Source organism: Tachysurus fulvidraco, chromosome 17, assembly GCF_022655615.1.
Source record: "Tachysurus fulvidraco isolate hzauxx_2018 chromosome 17, HZAU_PFXX_2.0, whole genome shotgun sequence".
NCBI lineage: Eukaryota > Metazoa > Chordata > Actinopteri > Siluriformes > Bagridae > Tachysurus > Tachysurus fulvidraco.
The window spans coordinates 20,545,199-20,565,127 of NC_062534.1; the positions used below are offsets into that span (position 1 = coordinate 20,545,199).

Sequence of the window (19,929 nt, forward strand, 5' to 3'; positions counted from 1 at the left end):
GGACATTTTTCACCACCATATTGATTTACGGTCTTAAATAGTCACTATATATAACCACAACCAACATACATTATTACAGACCTTTATTTTGCAACCAATAATCATAATGATTTAGCCTAAATGCGAACGCTAACGTGACCTCGTGTCGACTCCGCTCAGTGGACGTTTTATTTTGCTGCATCTGTGTTTACATCACGTTCAGAGATTAGCGGGTTGTGCGTCAGTAATAATAACGGTAATAACGGGGAAACACGGTGCCCCCTACTGCTGCTGCTATAGTCATAAAGACTGTCATGTGCTCATCTCCGAATTCTTAATTCTTCTACATTTGTATACTGTAATGTTTTATAATCCAAATATCCCATGTGACATAAAAGAGTCAGGGTCTGGTTTCTCTTCATGTCATATCAAGGAGATTTTCTTTGCCACTTTCCTCTCTGGCTTGCTTTCTGTAAAGCCCCTTTGTGATAATGTCTATTGTACAGTATACATGGCTGAATCTATACATTGTTTTCTGTATCAGTAAACTCTAAATTCTACGAATACAATGGAGAAATATTATCAAATGAATCTCGCATCTTTGTCAAGAGTTTCTCTTTTTCTCATTTATTCTGTAGCTTTCAGTCTCAGGGACAGAGGTATGATATTATATAAGCTTTAAATCATGTTGTCATTAGCTGCTTATCCGCCATCACTCATACTCATGTATGTTATTTGCCTGAAGAAATACACCGTTACTCTTACCCCTTTCACATAGTAGAGGAAATTGCTGTTTCCTGTAGTTTTAACGTGTGAAAACTTTACTCGTCATACGCAACATCCGACACAATGAAACTGCGGAAATGATTGTTTTTTCTAACAAATTACAGCTTCTGCTGTACTGTTTAATAACAACAGAATCAAATGTCGGTTATTTTTAGGGATAAGCTCAAGATTTCATCTCACTTCAGTTTTTTTATTTTATTCCTTCCAGAGGGATATAGAATATATAGTATATTGATGTATGGCATAGGATTAGTGCTTTATCCTGGTGGAGGTCTCACTAGTGATCTCAGGTGGTTTGACATATACCCAGGCTAGCTAGTTCTACCTCCTCTGCCAGAACCTCCAGACAATCCCAAGCCAACTTTAAGAAACCATCTCTCCAGTAGGCCCGGGGTTGCCCCTGGAGTCTCCATCCAGTGGGACAACACTGGCAAAACTATAGCCGGAGTTGATCAGAGGGCATCGTTGTAAGGTGCCCAAAACTGATTTTTGAGGAGCAGAGGATTTGCTCTCCCAGATTGTCAATTCTCCTGTACTTACAACATATCCTTGACATAACCATGTCACTGATAGGAATGCAGACTGATTGGCTAACAGATTCTGCTTTACCACTAGAGACTAGTACAGCAACTGATCTTTTTGGCACTCACCTTTTGTTTTTCCATAACTTGTGATAAAAATCCCAATATACTTAATCTCCACTAGGGGCAAGGAAGCAAGGGAACCATGGGCTCAGGGGCAAGGGAGCAACAGTGCAAGGGAACCATAGGCTCAGGGGCAAGGGAGCAAGGGAACCATAGGCTCAGGGGCAAGGGAGCAAGGGAACCATAGGCTCAGGGGCAAGGGAACCATAGGCTAAGGGAGCAAGGGAACCATGGGCTCAGAATTAGAGGTGCTGAATTTTCAATGTGAAGTGAATATTGTGCAAATGGGACCTCTAGTCCCCCTACTGAACACCCTGGCAGCATCTTGATATCCTTTCTGAAAAGGACTTTGAGACTCTGGTCTGACAGCCAAGTTAAAGTGTTTTGACTTGCAGAGGAAAGCACTCTCTCACTACACTCATACAGGGAATAGATCATGTAAGGTAGCCACAGAGACCTCCTATTCCTGCATGTACAGGATCATACTGCCACATCTGGCCGCCTGTTCTTCAGCCTCTGATGAACCCACATTGTTTCTCCTGAATCCAGCTCACAACCAAGGTCTATTTTACAGAACCCTGAACTATAGTTTTCATGAGAGACTAAGGATTCACTTTACCACTGGAATCGGCCACAAGTTTGTCAATAACTTGAACATCTCTGGCTGGATCCCATCCACTCCTGCAGGATCGCAAAGTTTTCTAACCACCGTAACCTCAGCCACAGAGATGTACACCAGAGATTGCCTGCTATCAATTATTATTTTTATTATCAACTATGACTATCAATTCTATTTACTCATTTGGTACAACTAGAGAGAGATAAAGAAACTTGCTTGAGGGCCTCAGTGGTGGCAGCTTTAGCATGGTTTTTTGATCACTAGCCCAAAGCCTTTGCTGATGATCCACCACCGGCTTCATACAAAGCCATATATAAAGTAAAAGAGCAGAGGAAATGAATCAACGAGCCAGGACAGGGTAACATTAAAATCATTACTGTTCAACCGATATAGAATACAAACACTCTTGACAAGTTTAAAAAGGCACAACAGGAGCATTTTGAGCTTGTAAATAAAATGAACAATACTGACTTGTACAGGCTTACAGTATTAGTCACAAAACTGAGTAAGTGGCTTTCTAGAGCAGTGCATCACTCATATATGCCTTTCACCCACACCAAAAACAAAACAAAATTAATAAAATGGTAAGAAACCATGCAAAAAAAAATGATTGAAATGTTAAGTGATTGACCTTCTGAACCCACCAGTTGATCAGAATGAGAACAGTGAAAATAATGACGGATGACTTCAGACTACTGAACAAACCTTTCTCTCGATTCTTACATCAACAATTACTTTTGCTTTTACACAAAAATTAAACAATTAAAAAAAAACAATTACACAAGTACTTAAAGGTGCGGTGCACGATGTTTGAAAGCCAACATTAACATCTGAAATCACCAAAACAAACACGCCCCTAACCCAAATGGTTGTCACCCTTGTTTTGATAGCTCCTCCCCACACATACATACGTAACCCAGGCTATTATGACGGAACCTGCTGGGGCAGCTAGCAGAGGGGATATTTTTATCAGTAAATCAACTCCATGAGTAATACTATGGTAATATAAATGTGTTTTTGTAGTACTGTGTGTTGTACCGTGAAAGGTTTAGCTCCGTTTCACGCGGAAGACGACGTTCGACACCTAGAACCCGTGGCAGAGGTAACGGCAGGTCTCCGCCATGTCAATGTTTCAGTCGCTTTCTGCTAATGTCAGACATATGCACTGAACGCTCTCTCCGCCGCATATTGACAAGACACGCCCCTTTCTGCTCATTGGCTACACGTTTGTTTTGTTTGTCTGCTTGACTCAGTTTTCTGAAGCATTTTTCAAAAACATCGTGCACGCCACCTTTAAGATGCAAATGTGACTTGGAATTAAATGCGTTAAAGACACATTTGGGACAAAGGAATAAATGGATCCAAATTGAACTCTAAAAGGCTCTTATCTATTAACTATAATGCTATTTACATATACACTGCATATATAATGCTATATATACCTCCAGTTTGAATGAATAATAATCTTTTAGCATATGAAAACGTTAAGGTGTCTTGATCCTGTGCCCAAGTTAAATTTATAATCCAAGCTGATCTGGGTACGAAAACAAAAATAGAGATTCAAGGACAATTGCTTTCAGCGTAAAAGGTCTCAGCATGAAATTAGTGCTGATGGAATGACCAAAGTTCTCTCGGAGTATAGCTGTGCCTCTGTAGTGTCTGATTCAGCAGAAATATGAGCAAAGAAAAAAAAACATTCAAAATATAAACATCTGATTTACAAAATAGATAAAAGAACATTTTTGGTATAATTAGAAAGAATAGCAAAAGTATTCACCTCAGTTCTGAGAAACAATCAAATCGCAGGCACATCAGTGTTAGTAGAAGAGATAGCATTTAAAGTGGCAGAGAACATTTGGTCTAAAACGTTCAGTAAATATCGATAGTTTTACAAATTAAAAATTTAGGATTTATTGACAACCCCAATATAAAATTCACAGAGGCTCATTTTCTGATCGTGCCCAAGAACGTACATATGGATAAACCTCGACTAATTTATTTACCTCTAAGATCCAGATAACCACAAAACCACTGGACATTTTCAGTCAGATAAAGAAGTGGTTAACCTCCAAGGATTTTTATAGAAAAGAAGAACTGAGGCATTTTCACTTACGAAAGCGACTCGGATCGTTTCTCTAAATTAAAGTGGCAATCTGTGCCGAGCGCTTTTCGAAGGTAAACAATTACATTTTAAAACAGAAGTAATTAACCTCAAAGGGGCAAAAAAAAAATCATTATAAAGGCAGAACTGAGGACTTTCAGTCAGGTGCGACTGGTCACTTCTGCTAATTTAAAAGGTGATAGTGAAAGTGTTGTGTGCGTCAGGGTGGTAACAGCACGTTTTTAATGTACGCGACGGTAGTGAAGTTCAGCAGCATTGCCACGTGCTCGTTCCCTGGAAGCTCCACCAGATGCACGGGATGTTTCTGCTCGGTTTCCCAGCGTTTGCACTGCACGGCGCTGAGCACGTTCACTGTGCCGTCTCCTTTGCCGTTCACCACTATGGGCTCTGCGTCTGGGAAGGTGCTGTAGTGGTAAGCCTCCGCTGTGTCGATACCGGTCCCATACAAACAGTGCACGGGAACGCCAGGGGCTTTCAGATCCTGCACCAGTGGCTCCGTGTCCTGACGCATGGCCCAGCCATCCTCAAAGCCGATGTCCTTGAAGAAACGCTCGTAATCTTTCACCGTGTAGTTGGCACTGGGTGTGTAGACCAGCGGCACGTCGCTCGGCCACGTGTGCGCGTACGGGAAGAGCCATGCTGTGGACACGGCAGTCCGCTGCTGAGTGCGGATCTTCAAAGGGCTGATCAATGGAATGCGATTATTATCACCTAACAGGAAGAGCAGGACAGTTAAAGCTAAATAAATAAATAAATAAATAAATAAATAGACCCAACACTAAACACAATTATTAAAAAAAAATGTGAAGTGACATACGGCTAAGTACAGTGACCCATACTCAGAATTTGTTCTCTGCATTTAACCCATCCAAAGTGCACACACTAATGTCATGAACTCAATTGATAAGCTAAAGAAAAGCTATCTTTCCTCTACATACACCAAAAAAAACCCCCAGAGGTTTCTAAAGATGGCAACCTTTTATAGAGCTTTTAACTATTAAAACTGTTCAAACTAAACCGCCGGAATTCAGACACCTCTATCACACACAATGTTATTTCGTACCACTGGCCATCACGCGCAGCGTCTTGGCCACGCCAGCCCATGGAGGACCCAGACACACAAACGCCTTGATGTATTTGTCCTTCCAGGCCTGTGACTGCTGATTGAGGAAGTACAGTGTGTACATGTTGCCCATGCTGTGAGCGATGAGGACCACCGGCCCACCGTATGCCTCTGCCATTTCCTCGATCATCTGCTGCAGCTTGCTGAAGTATGGCTTGTTCTCATCTGTAATAATGAAGACCGCAATTACAGCCTGGTTGAAAATAAATAAATAAATAAAACAAATAAGTAAGCTCCTGAGACTACAGCTGTATTTTTACTTGGGTAAAGATTTCAATGCTTGTGCCTCTGAAAAATATCAATCTACAATATTGCCTCTGTGAAAGGATTACACTTGGGGCAGTTTATAATAATAAATAATAATAATAATAAAGTTCGCATTTCAACATTTTAATTCTTCCATTAAGTCGTTTAATGACTCTCTTTCATCATTGATGATTTAATAGTAAACAGTACAGCAGGTGTAGAGGGTAATAGAAGAGGCTTTTCCCTGGTCCAGACTTTTCCCCCTGTATTTTATGTTCATTATTTGTGCCATAAAGACATGGGAACATCATTCATTTGTTTGTTCGACTTTAGTAAGTGTCTAATCTCGATCAGAAGCACAGACTGAACCGACATCCTTGGAGCTGTGAGGCAGCAACGTTACCTGCTGGACGTCCTTAAAGGAATGTCTACATCTATATTCGTTTGGTTAAAAAAAACAAAGTGCATTTCTTATATGTAGGTTATCATGAAGATTTAAATCTGACGCACTGGGAGCCTTTCTCCAGTCGTAAGGTGCCCCTCGGACATCTCCGTCTCGGGTGTAACCCCAATCCACCAGGGCTTGCACTATAGTGAAGAAGTACATTCCTGTGGATGAGAACAAAAAATACGTGCATGAGGACGACTGTAAACGGGTTCTCGGTACAGACGGCTGCGTTTGTTCTCGGTCTTGGCTGGGTTTGTTTGCAGTGAACCGGGAAGGAGTGTGAAAGAAACAACAAAACAAAAACAAAAACAAAAGCAGCCTGGCCACTGCTGGAAGTGTAGCTGTTACTTACCCAAGGAGCGTTTGCTCGGGTCGAGGTATTCCAGGCCGAACGTCTTACCGAAGCCGGGCACCTGGATGTCCACGCCTGGGGGGGCTTCTGTACTTCGCGTTGTGTGATTGTAGATCAGTCTGACGCACAAAATGACGCAAATAAAAAAGCATAAAACAATAAATTCATACACATTAAATGCATGTAAAAAAAAAAAAAAAAAAAAAATTCTTAAGCACGATGCATTTAAAAATAAATCAGTCACAACAAAAAGACTTGGCTCTAAATGTGCCAATCTTTCAGGATCATCTCTAACGCGACACAGGGAGCACAAGTACACCAAATTTAAACTTTAAACCCGAATTATTAGGCCGTGAATAGAAAAAAACAATTTAGCCATTAGTATTTACGCAGTTCCTTTCTGAGTCGCAAAGCCTGATTGCAAAGATCATGCCTTACGACACAAAGCGTGCAGATCTAGCCGTTGATGTACAAAAACAACTTCTGCTTCTGGAAATATGTCTGACGTCATACAGAAGAAACGTGAGCCCCGAGCGTGAAGCTGCTAATATGGACGTGAGTCATAACTTGAACTGAGAAATTCGATCTCGTGTAATCGGATAAAAAGTCGTTATGAAATAACAGCTACTGAATAGAAAGTACATGATGGACATGAGGGAGGAAACTGCTAGCAGAGACGATGCAGACAGTGAATGTGTCAGATTTCCATAATCTAACTGGAGTCATAGACAGACAGTCGTAGGAGACCGTCCAGAGTTTCCGAGTAGGAACTTAGGGGGTGTTTTCTGAAAAAGGTCTGAGTTCTATTCAAAAACTGCATAAATCCAAATACAGAAACCTAAAGTGAGCTTAAAGTGTACAAGGTTTGAGAACACCCGATCATCATCGGACCCATATGTGCGTCCTCTACAAAGATAATAGAACTATAATGTCTCTGTACAATGACAATGCCTCTGTACATGTAAAGCCATTCATAAAGATATGAATAACCAAAGGTAAAGTGTCCTGCACGGAGCTCGGACTCGGACTCAACCCCACTGAACACCTTTGGCATGAGCTGGAACACGGACTGAACCCCAGACCTCCTTACTCTTTCAGTGTCTGATCTAACTAATGCTCTTATAGCTGAATGATCACACATCCACACAGACACAATACAGCTACTAGTGGCAAGCTGTCCCTGGGTTAGGGTTACAGCAAAGGGGGAATAAATCTGGATGCTCAACACGCACCTACAGGTCAGTATTTCATGACACACTCGACCTGAAGTTTGTAGACTCTGCAGATTTGCCTGCAAAACTCATGCTGTAGTTTGCTCCACCATCATTCCTGTCCCCAAGAAACCAAAAATCACAGGACTAAATGTCTACAGACCCATCGCTTTAATGTCTGTGGTCATGAAGTCATTTAAGAGGCTGGTGTTGGCCTATTTGAAGGACATCACTAGACCCTTGCTGGACCCCCTGCAGTTTGTGCTCTTACTGAGCAAAATATCGTGATATCGGGCCGGGTTTAGGTGACGTCTGGAGCTGAGCGGCTGTAAGCGGCAGTGGTGTTGTAGCTTTGGTGGAGAGAAGGTGTGTATCGCTCTTCTCTCTGTTCACCGGTACTTTGTCACGTTTAACAGTGCTTAGTGTACGTGTATATTGTGTTTGCTCAAATTTAACCCACAAATTAGCAAAAATGAGCACGAAACAGACGTCGTTAGAAAGTTAGAAACTCTGCCGGTGTTCTGGATTAAATTCATGGCGGAATACCCTGAGAGCACACAGCACTTAAATCCCTGTTGCCATTTCCGACATACTATCTGTGTGAAGTGGGGTTTTCTGCAGTGATGGCAACCAAAACAAAACCACGGAATAAACTGGACATAAGCAACACACTTCGGGTGTCATTGTCTCCTATAACCCCAGATGGAACCGTCTCGTTGCAAAGAAACAAGCTCAGGGTTCTCATTGATTTAGCATTGTAGTGAGTTAAAAAGGCATGTTTAAATACAATTAAATTAAAATTATTAATTTTAATTTAATTGTATAGCCGCCGCCACCCCCAGCGGGCCGCGGTAAAATGATCAAACATTGACCGGTCTGCGGCGGAAAAAAAGGTTGGGGACCACTGTGTCAGTGGATCACCAGCTTCCTGACAGACAGGCAGCAGCGAGTGAGGCTGAGAAAACTCACATCCTGCACCCACATCTGGAGCTCCTCAGGGCTGCGTTCTCTCTCCACTGCTTTTCTCTCTTTACACAAATGACTGCACCTCTAATTATTGTCTCTCTCTCAACCACTATGTAAATATGTCTGTCTCTCTCGTGCCCTCTGTCTGTCTGTCTCTCTCGGTCTGTCTGCAGATCGACTTGATGCTTCTCACCTCATATTATCGATCCAGCAGTCGATGGCCACAGGCAGCAACAGGTCCAGGTTCAGCCAGAGCGTAAAGTACTCAGTGGTCTTCTTATAGCAGATGTAGTGAACGACGCTGGGTTTATCAAGCTTGGCCTCCAACTGGTTCCCGAGATCTCCTGGAACTTCAAAACAACAAGACTGAATGAACTTCCCAGTTACAGCCGTTCACACGTTGGAAGAAAAGAGGATTAATATACACCCATGTGATTTGCCTTACAGCTCTAGAAAATGGATCAGATCCTCCTGAACAGACAGAATCGAGACTTTAACAGCACCGTGGTGTAAACGGATTCAGAGCTTTGTGCTCGTCTCTATACGCGTTCACATCTAAAGACATTACGAGTGAATCTGATAAGAAGCTGTCTGCTCAGCGACCGATGATCAGTCGTTAAAGGGAATATTTGGCTATTATTGTAAATTGTGGTGACAAACAGGTTGTTTCTGAATGTCAGGTCGCTGGTTTTCTCCGAGTGCTGAGGCAACAGATGTGAAACGAAGCTTCGGTATAAACTCTGTTTGACTCACTCTGATATTATCACGTGTTTAAACAGTAGCCTGTGTGCTTGCTGAACGCTAGATAAAGTGCTCATATCACATCACAGTTGACTTTTGGTTAACAACTTGTTGCGGTTTGACTTCTGTCTTATTGACTTTGTTGCCCTTTCCTTTTCGAAAACCACAAACCTGTTTTAAAGCGCTTTCCTTACACTAGATTTGGACTCTTGTGCATAATGCAGGATATTCACTTTATTCGCAATGAAAAAAAGGGAACAGTACTGAAAATATTCTGTGGCAAACAATAAAATACTCTGACTCACTAAGTCCCTTAGATGTGGAAATTTACTCCTTCATTCTTTTTCAGCATAAAAGCGGCACAACAGAGCAGCAAATGATTAAGAACCAGAATCAGAAAGGTCTTTATTGCCAAGTATGTTTTCACATACGAGGAATTTGTTCTAGTACAGATATATCCTATTTAAATCTTGATCATGCCACAGCTTTGTGTCTCAATGAAGGAGGGATGGTGCTCCCTGTCTGTCTGTATGTCTGGCTCTCTCTCTGTCTGTCTGTCTGTCTGCCTGCCTGCCCCTCCCTCTCTCTCTCTCTCCCCTATGGAGGATTTTACATTGTATTCTCTCTGTGAACTCTTATTTCTGTTTTAAACCCTGATATTACACACAACTGTCCTTTTTGTTCACAAAGAGAAACTGTTTTTCATGCTTTTATTTACTGTTCCAGGTTACAGTCTTTCTTTGTGATTTTACGGAGCATTTTAAGGTTGTTTTATGTTGATTTTACTGTTCAGTGTTTTATTTTTGGTTTTAAGTACGTTAGGAAACAAAGGTTCAGGTGCCAACTGGTCAACTTCATCTTCGGTCAAGCCAAGATGGCAATATACCTGAGGCGGAGAAACCAGATTACACAAAACGCTGACTGTGATGCCACAACGATATTGAAAAGGCTGATAAAATCAAGAATTTGAATTGATTTGAATTTTTACAAAAGTATGAACGATGTTGATGGTTTTAAATTTGTGTGGTGTTGGGAGAATGCTTTGTGCTCTGTGGAGGAAGGAGAACTGAACTTTTCACCAGAGTTCAACTAATCACACATGTTTTAATCAAACCTTTAATCTTTATTTATTTGTTTTTTTATTTGTTTATTTATTAAGTCACCATGAATTTTAATGATATGTGACTTGTGTAAATAAAGTGTTGAAAAAGTCAGAAAAAGTCTCTCTCTCTCTCTCTCTCTCTCTCTCATGCCCTGTCTATCTCTCTCTCTCTCTCTCTCTCTCTCATGCCCTGTCTCTCTCTCTCTCTCATGCCCTGTCTCTCTCTCTCTCTCTCTCTCTCTCTCTCATGCCCTGTCTCTCTCTCATGCCCTGTCTCTCTCTCTCTCTCTCTCTCTCTGTCATGCCCTGTCTCTCTCTCTCTCTCTCTCTCTCTGTCATGCCCTGTCTCTCTCTCTCTCTCTCTCTCTCATGCCCTGTCTCTCTGAGCAGAAGAGGCTAGGCTCACGTGTCTTAGAGGAAGCAGATGCTTCACCCTCAAGTGTTGGGAATGATCATATGATGGAGAGCTGGTGATGAGGGGGGATTATAGTGGAACAAATAGTGACAAGTTAAACTGCTCTTAGGACGACTGTCAGATTAAAACACACAGGTGACGTTTACTGAGAAAAGAGATTAATTTAATATGATACGTTCTGTATTTAAGCAATGTCAAGGGATGACATATTCTGTACCACAGAATTCATTTGTCTGTTCTGCCTATTAATGTTGACACCAAAACGTTTGAATTCATTCTGTTATTAATCTGTTATCCTGTAAACTGTTTCACTGACATCTTTTAGCATCTTTCTTCACTCGCGTTTTTGCTTTTAACTCTTTAAGACCTTTCCTTGCAGGTATTGATCTTTGTCTCATTTTGAATGTAAAGGACTTGATGTGCAGTCCTGTTATTAAACACACACTACATTGCGTAACAGTAGTGGCAACACTTCTCTGCCTCCCTCATGTGACTGGATGTCATATGAATCAGCTCACAGACACAAAACAAACAACTCGAGGAAAAATTGACCTCTGTAATCCTTCTGTACATGCTATTTCAACATGTTTATAACTCACAGAATGGTGAAAGTATGTTAGTTTATAGGATAGGGATGAGTTATACAATTATACACCAATGCAAATGCTCACTAGACTCTGACCTCTGTTTTGGCTGCATGCTAACAACACTAAACACTAGCACTACTCTCAACACTAGCACTACTCTCAACACTAGCACTACTCTCAACACTCTCAATACTAGCAATACTCTCAACACTCTCAATACTAGCAATACTAACAACACTCAACACTAGCAATACTCTCAACACTAGCAATACTCTCAACACTAGCAATACTCTCAACACTAGCAATACTCTCAACACTAGCAATACTCTCAACACTAGCAATACTCTCAACACTAGCAATACTAACAATACTCTCAACACTAGCAATACTAACAATACTCTCAACACTAGCAATACTAGCAATACTAACAATACTCTCAACACTAGCAATACTAACAATACTCTCAACACTAGCAATACTAGCAATACTAACAATACTCTCAACACTAGCAATACTAACAATACTCTCAACACTAGCAATACTAACAATACTAGCAATACTAACAACACTCAACACTAACAATACTAGCAATACTAACAATACTCTCAAGACTAACACTACTAGCAATACTAACAACACTCTCAACACTAACAATACTAGCAACACTAGCACTACTCTCAACACTAACACTAGCAATACTCTCAACACTAATAACACTAACAATACTAACTACTAATTCCGTGACTGAAACAATCTCTTAGACTTCGACAAGGTGTAACAAGCAGCTTGTAATCTCTGAAAGCTACATTTCACAAACCTTCAGGTCAACACCAGGCTACATGCTAACGTTCAGTCACGCGCTCCTGAGGTAAACAAACCAACAGTAAACAAGTCGTCATCAGTAAACAAGGCTAACAGTTAGCATTAAGATCTGTAAGTGTCTTTGATAGACAGTTAGACAGACAGATAGATAGATACCTGTTTTGAAAATGCATCAACTTACTCAGTACCACAGGAGGAGGTCGGTCCGTGCACCTCTTCCCTTGGGAACATTTTAAACTTCTGCACCAGGAGAATGAAGCTAAAAACAACAACAACAAACAAATCAGCTTCCAACGGACCATATCTGTGCTGCACTGATAAAATAACCCTTTGTACGAAATAGCTCGGTATCAAAATAAAGCCATGGTGAGAGATTATTAAGCTGAGAAATGTAAAATAAATGCAAAACTATAAACGACACAAACGCGCCCCATATGAGCGCTGTGAGGGTTTTTAACTCACTCAGGCTTTGGTGACGATCACAGATGACATCGATTAGAGGGGGCGGGGAGTCGATTAATATTTAGCCGACGTTTTTAAAGGTGAAGTACTGACCAAAGGCATGGTCAATGCTATAAACACGTGCTCACAAGAAATATCCCAATATTTTATCACAGCTTACATGATTGCTGTATTAATGATTGCAATAATGCTTTTCTTCTAATAGGTCAGTGTTTATGTAGCAACAGCTCATACACATACACAGGGACTTACACAGCAGACTCAATACAACACATAATCTAAGCATAATAATAAACAGATTTTTTTTATTTATTGTTTTAATGTTGTTGAACCAAATCCTGTAATCACTGATGATTTGTGAGCTTCTGTTTTTCTTAGGAAACATTTAACATTTGTGGAAGTCTAACAAACCTCTGATGAATAAAGCAGAATAACTCGTGGCATAGATTATTTACATGTAACCAGAATGTTCTTAGAAATGTGGGCGTTAAAGGGAATAAAAAGAAGATAGTAGTAAAGATTAAAGTTATTCGGAAAGCATTTTAACCCTTAAAAGAGCTCGGAAAGTCAAAAGTGTTGTAGGAGTAGTGAGGAGGACGTTTAAGTGGCCTAAGAGTTTCTTTAGCAGAAGAGAAAATGGCCGAAAGGTGAAAAGGGAGACGAAATGTGTTGTATATAATATTTAATAATGATAGTGAGTGCCCTGGAGCCAAACCCTTGAACATGTGGGACGTGGTAGGAAGGCGTTGGGCTACCGATCGGAAGGTTGTGAGTTTGATCCCAGGTCCTTCAAGCTGCCACTGTCGGGCCCCCGAGCAAGGCCCTTAACCCTCAATTGATCAGTTGTATAAAAATGAGATAATGCAAGTCGCTCTGGATATAAGGGCGTCTTACAAATGCTGTAAATGTAAATGTAACATGAGGCCAGAAACCATTACAGGTCATCATGCATATACAGTATAAACACACGCACATGCTCATTCAATGAGTGGAAATTGAGCTAGTTGAGTGTAAATGTTTGCATATACTGAAATGATAAAATAGGAAAATATGAAATAGGTTTGACATGTTTCTTTATTGTGACAAGTACGAAAAAGAAAATGTTTTTAAAAAATATTTGGAAAAGAGGGAAAGATCAGGTCTGTACGCCTCCTGGTGGCTGTAAGTATTATTACATTATGATTTTGGTTGTTAAATTTGACTAAATCTATCCATCTATTATAATAAATTAGGCTGTTACATTTGTATTTAAAGGCATATTTTTTAGTATAATATATCCTGCGCATAAGAATTTAATTGTTAATATTATAGTGTAAGATTTTAATCATATGCACATGGTTATGGTGCCATGAGCAGAATAAAAATCTTATAAAAAAAATCGAATCTGATATATTTTTATACTCTCTCCATCTATGTGAAGGTGAATTAAATGTTATTTAGGATAAAACCCTTTCACAATCATAAAAGGCAGAAGTAATCATACAGTTAAAAATAATCACAGATATGTCCCATAAATAAACAAAGGGAAAGGAATTATTAGTTAAAGCAGAATATTTGAGAATGCAGAGAATGAAATTAAATCTAAAATAAGATTTTAAAGATAACAGAAGCTCTGGATGATACCTTTAGAGTTAATGCACAAATAAATGAGATTTATTCAGTGGTACTTTTTTTAAGTATAGAGATATTGACACCTTTACTGTGTGATATACTGAGCTAAGTGGTGTGTAAAGGTACAAGTACATAGTCCTTTGTTCTGCTCTTGTTAATGTCTTTTGATGCACATTATTTTGCTTAAAAGACTTAACAGTTAGAATGACAGAGAGAGATATTTATTAAAGATGGTCTTGAGGATTGATCTGTATCACATTGCACAGAGTTTGCACATTAAGTAAAATTATATATATATATATAGATCAGGTCAAGGGTCACTCAAACACCATGAGAACAACACACCAGCTCTTGGTGGTGTGATAACAGCACTGGTGAGCCTTAATGTTTACGCTAATGTATTTTTTTAGTCTCTGCTCATCCATGTTGATGATGCAGAAGTACAAATGTGACCAAGACATTTGAAATGAAAGGGGAAATAAATGAAATAAATGTGTTGGCTTTCAAAAATCTTTTATAAATACAGTCGAATCAAACAGGTATATATATATATAGAGGTTAGAGTTGAGAGGTTATAACAGTTTAGAAATGATGGTTGGGTCTCATCAAGTGGTGGGAGTAAGTCACACATGTGCAAGTCACACGTAAGTCTCAAGTCATGAATGTCAAGTCAAAATCAAGTCAAGTCTTTTTTTAATATTTGTCAAGCAAGTCTCAAGTCTCAAATTTATGACTTAAGTCTGACTCGAGTCAAGTCATATGACTCGAGTCCCCCATCTCTGGTCTCATCTGATCTTATTTATTCAGCATCATTAAGGAACATAAAAGAACTCATTCTCCATCACATAAATGCTGTGCAATCGTGTTGTCTGTGTTAGACATCTAAATAACTAAATATTTATCTTTTACTCTCTTTAAATTCGACATGATACAACAAAATAGACAGTAATCTCAGTGTGATTTTAATGACTGATTGATTATTTCAGAAGTTGCAGATCTGGGGTAATTTTAATGCATGATGGTCTTTAGAATTCACACAGAATGGTACAAAAAGCATCTAATGAACAATGCTGAGAGGTCAGAGGAGAACGGATAGACTGGCAGAAGTGGCAGGAAGGCGAAACCTAGTACCATTTTTTTCCTTGCTAGGGGAAAAAAAATTCAATAATGTAAATCAGGTCAACTTTTTGGTGGACTGGCTATTACAACAGAAGGGCACATCAGGTTCTACTCCTGTTAGTCAGTTACAGGAAACTGTCACAACACTGGACAAAGGCTTTAAAACTGGACCAAGACTGAAAAGTCTTTTATTTTCCAACATTTAACATTTAATGTCACATTAATTAGAGTATTAATTACAGAGTATTAATAAGAGTATTAATTATAGAGTATTAATTACTGTATTAATTACATTCTAATCATCTAATTAGAGATGATAAATATTCTTGAATAATAATAATAATAATAATAATAGTAATAACAATTGTTATTACTATTATTATTATTATTATTATTATTATTATTATTATTATATGATTGGTTTATTAAATATGTATTATTTTCATTGCATTTGTTAAAACTTTTGGACTGCTTACACATGTTTGCCTCATGGAGACACCCTTTGCACTAATCATTATTTTATTGCACAGGAATTTTTTATTTATTATTTATTTTAGTTGTCCTTCAATCATCCGATTTGCTCTTTCAACCCTGTCCAGTATCAAGCATGTTTTAGGTAAATCAACTTTTCTGCTGATGTACACCAGGACTTTGAGCCCTCAGATCAGGTCAAGGGTCACTCAAACACCATGAGAACAGCACACCAGCTCTTGGTGGTGTGATAACAGCACTGGTGAGCCTTAAGATTTACACTAATGTATTTTTTAGTCTCTGTTCATCCATGTTGACGGTGCAGAAGTATAAATGTGACCAAGACATTTGAAATGAAAGGGAAAATAAATGTGTTGGCTTTCAAAAATCTTTTATAAATACAGTCGAATCCAACAGTTACATGTATTTTCATTTCATTCATTCTTTGTCATAAATGCATACATTTGTGTGAGCGGATTTTATTAAGTTTCATTTAAGAACATGTAAGTTTCCAATACAAAAAAGAAATGTACAGAGGGCTGAGTGCTGCTAAAATTTAAAACATAATCTAATAATAGGAATACCGGACTGTAAAATAGATGTAAAATAGACATTAAACTTTACAAACTATATATATTGAAAAATAATGATGACTGTTTTGTCCAGCAGGCATTGACAGTCAGTCATATTCAGCAAAACCGAAGCTAAAAGAAGGACAAGAGACGATGGATGTACATGTGATTGCTGATATATATTTAATCTGTACATATTGTTGAATCTGTATATTCTATACAAACTGGTTATGTTTGTGATTATATACACAAAAGTCCACATAGTAAAAGACCTCCTTCGTTTCAGTCATACATCCTAATGCACATCAACTCTCTTTGCAATCTTTAAAGCTAACCACTCTGCATTTATGAAATCAAGCCGAGCATTATTTAAGGGCTCTGGTCGATAAGTTTGCGCCGCTTAGACTGTTTGACAAAAATAGTACGGACAGCGTCGTCCTTCTGAACCGTTCCCTGTAGGATCTCCTGGATGGCACTGAGGACGTTGTGGTTGAAGACGATGTCGAGGTGAGCCAAGCCGTTGAATTCTGTCATGTACACCGGTTGCTGCTGTTTGCCTATCCAGCGCTTACACAAGCTCATGCTGTGGCTGTCCACCGTATTGTCCCCGTCCTTGTACAGAAAGTTCACTGGATCACTGTTCGGGAACTTCTCGTCATAGATGTAGGTGACTGGCGTGGGTAGGCCAACACCGTAGAAACAGTGGACCTCGACTCCGGGGGCGGGGAGGTCTGCCGTGAGGTTCCTTGTGTCCTCCCACATGTGCCAACCATCCTCAAAATTAATGTCGTTGAAGAAGCGACGGTAGTCCTGATGGGTGTAATTGAAGCTTGGCGTGGAGATAAAGACATGGTCCTCAGGCCATGCATCCTGAGATGGGATCATCCATGGGTTGGTGGTCGTCATGCGCTGTTCTTCACGGATCTTGATTGAGGACACCATGGGGATGCCATCGTTGTCACCTGAGGAGCAAGGGGAATCAGACACACTAAAATTAGCATCAGAGTCTGGCTAGATTCTCATTCGTACTCTTAAATCAACCACAGAAACCCATTTCTACTGTGGGCTAAAACCTCCTGCTTTAACTAGGCTCCAGAGTTTCTGTGTTCTTTTCACTGGGCTTAAGCAGAAATGTAAGTCCCAGAACACGCAGATAAAGTCCTGTGTACGCTGTTATGTAACTTTGTTTAAGGGCAACTGAGGATGACCCAAAACTACCTACATTTGTTTGGCAGTCACAGGCTTCGTGAATTGGGTTCCACTGTTACAACCTACCCCAGTATTACTTGTGTGTCTTTGTGCTCATTCGTTTAACATAATTTTAACACTTTATGTGTTCCAGCAATGATCTAATGCTCAGCTAATAATAATAATAATAATAATAATAATAATAATAACAACAACAACAACAACAACAATAATAATAATGATGATGATGATCAGTTTTGTGAACCTGATGCTAAAACTCTGAGGGGCTTCACACATCCACCCCATGGGGTTCCCAGTGAGATGAAGCTCTTGATGTAGCGATCTTTCCAGGCCTGGCTTTGCTGGTTGAGGAAGTAGAGGATGTAAAGTCCTCCCATGCTGTGGCCCAGCAGGTGGACGGGTTGCTTGTACTCATTGTGCATCTCCTCCACAAGGCTCTTCAGCTGTGCAAAATACTCAGCCTGCTCATCTGGAACAGACCACACACAATCCGTTACATGCAGCTGAAGGTTTTAAACAGATTATTGGGAATGTCAGTGTGACTCTCAGCTGACATTCCCTCATTTTGAAACATTGACTGGTTCTACTACAGATGAAAACTGATGAACTCATCTGTGGTTCTTCCCCAGTTCTTCATCAATGGGACAAATGAAGTCCCCAGAAAAAAAGTGGCTAATTATACTGTCAATGATGACTGTGTTCTTAATCAGATTAGTTGATTGGACAAACAAGCAATAAGTCTAGTATTCATGATACCCCCCTCAAAGCCCCACCGTCTCTGGTTCGATCCTGAGTTTAGGCTATTATCTCCATGTCTGTGTGGGCTTCCTCTGGGTATTCCGGTTTTCTCCCTCTATCCACCAAAAAAAGTTTGTCTTTGAATTGGCCTTGCCAAATTATCCATATATCTGTTGTGCTCTGTGATGGACGGGCTTCACATCCAGAATTTATTTCAGCCTCACACCCAGTGTTCCTAGAATACTCTTGAAATCCACCGTGACTATGACCAAGACAATTTCTATTCATTCATTCATTCATTCATTCATTCATTCATTTATTCATTCATTCATTCATTCATTTATTCATATTTGCAGTTGGTTCTGTCGTCTTGGTTCTGTCGCCATTTCCCAGCACAATGCACAAGTTGGGCAAATTCACCTCAGATAGATTGAGATGGTTATAACTGCCTGTATGGTCTCGTAATCCAGATCTTGGTTAACCCAAGCTACAGTATCAACTGAACACAGGAGCTGTATAAATTGGTAAAGATACAGTGTACTACCATACCAACACTAGGATAATATCCATTCAGATATTCAGTTTAAAGCATATTATTCAGTAACTACAACATATTATTCAATAATTACAGCAAAAAATAATATGAAAACTTTGTAGTTATAGTTGTAGTTGAAGAATAATAAATATGGACATATCAGTTTAAGGGGTAACTTAAGAGAGAAAGAAATAGATTTGACTCACTTGGAGCAATCCTCCAGTCATACGGTGCTGCTCGAACAGTCTTGTTGCGCACATATCCAATACTGACCAAATGTTCAACCATGGTGTGAAAATAACCTACAAACAGAAAGATGTCATACAGGAATCAGAGAGAGAAAGAATCTCACCGGTGTACAAGATAAGGAACACGATTGGCATTCGTTAGGATTACTTGACAAACGTAATTCAGAATGAAATGAGTTCACTGATTGTAAATAAGTTACATTGGTGACAGAGCAATGACCTGCCAGATTGTTGTTATCCAGGAACTCTATAGAGTATGTCTGGCCAAATCCAGGGACTCGCACTTCCACACCAGGAGAGTTGGAAGTCCTGTGAGTCGTTCGGTTATACACAATCCTACAACACAAGAGAGGATGTGTGAAACGCTGACAACTGGAGTCCATTTGCATTGGCATGGCGTTGTCGATGTCAGAGAAAGCTCCAAAAACAAAAGGTCAATTGGTGTTGCAAAGAGCTCTGTGTTAGCTCAGCACTTACCATCACAGTGTGAATAATTAGTGGAACAGAATGACAATTTTATTTACAAAGTTCCTTCATTCCTACAATCTCATACATTTGAGGGGACACATACTTGTCACTTAGGTGGTACATTTAGTTTTTTAGCTACTAGTAGGGTAAACTCAATATAATCTAATGCTAATAAAAATGATATCCAATAAAAAAAAGTTTGTAATTCCAAAAAAAATCTGCAAAACAATCTTTGTAAGTAAAAAAAGGCTGTAATTCGTTTGTTTAACCCTGAAATAAAACGGATTGCTTCATTTCAGATCCAACATGGTGTTGTCTCACTGTCCAAATATT

At 39.6% G+C, this 19,929-nt stretch overlaps 2 protein-coding genes across 2 annotated transcripts in view; both read right to left on the reverse strand.

Moving 5' to 3' along the window:
• Nucleotides 1–2,387: 2,387 nt before the first annotated feature.
• Nucleotides 2,388–12,628, reverse strand: pla2g15 (phospholipase A2, group XV). The gene is made up of 6 exons (XM_027135620.2): nucleotides 12,345–12,628; nucleotides 8,690–8,846; nucleotides 6,320–6,438; nucleotides 6,030–6,128; nucleotides 5,214–5,438; nucleotides 2,388–4,861 (listed from the first exon to the last, which is right to left on the reverse strand). Exons 1-6 carry the CDS (start codon nucleotides 12,463–12,465, stop codon nucleotides 4,350–4,352), a joined length of 1,233 nt encoding a protein of 410 aa, XP_026991421.1. The 5' UTR covers nucleotides 12,466–12,628; the 3' UTR covers nucleotides 2,388–4,349.
• Nucleotides 12,629–16,200: 3,572 nt separating this feature from the next.
• Nucleotides 16,201–19,929, reverse strand: part of lcat (lecithin-cholesterol acyltransferase) — a 5,395-nt gene continuing 1,666 nt past the window's right edge. The window contains exons 3-6 of the mRNA XM_027135093.2: nucleotides 19,349–19,464; nucleotides 19,087–19,182; nucleotides 17,852–18,076; nucleotides 16,201–17,360 (exon numbers count right to left, since the gene is read on the reverse strand). Of these exons, the coding sequence (XP_026990894.2) occupies nucleotides 16,768–17,360; nucleotides 17,852–18,076; nucleotides 19,087–19,182; nucleotides 19,349–19,464 (1,030 nt within the window). The 3' untranslated portion in view covers nucleotides 16,201–16,767. The remainder of the gene's footprint in view (nucleotides 17,361–17,851; nucleotides 18,077–19,086; nucleotides 19,183–19,348; nucleotides 19,465–19,929) is intronic.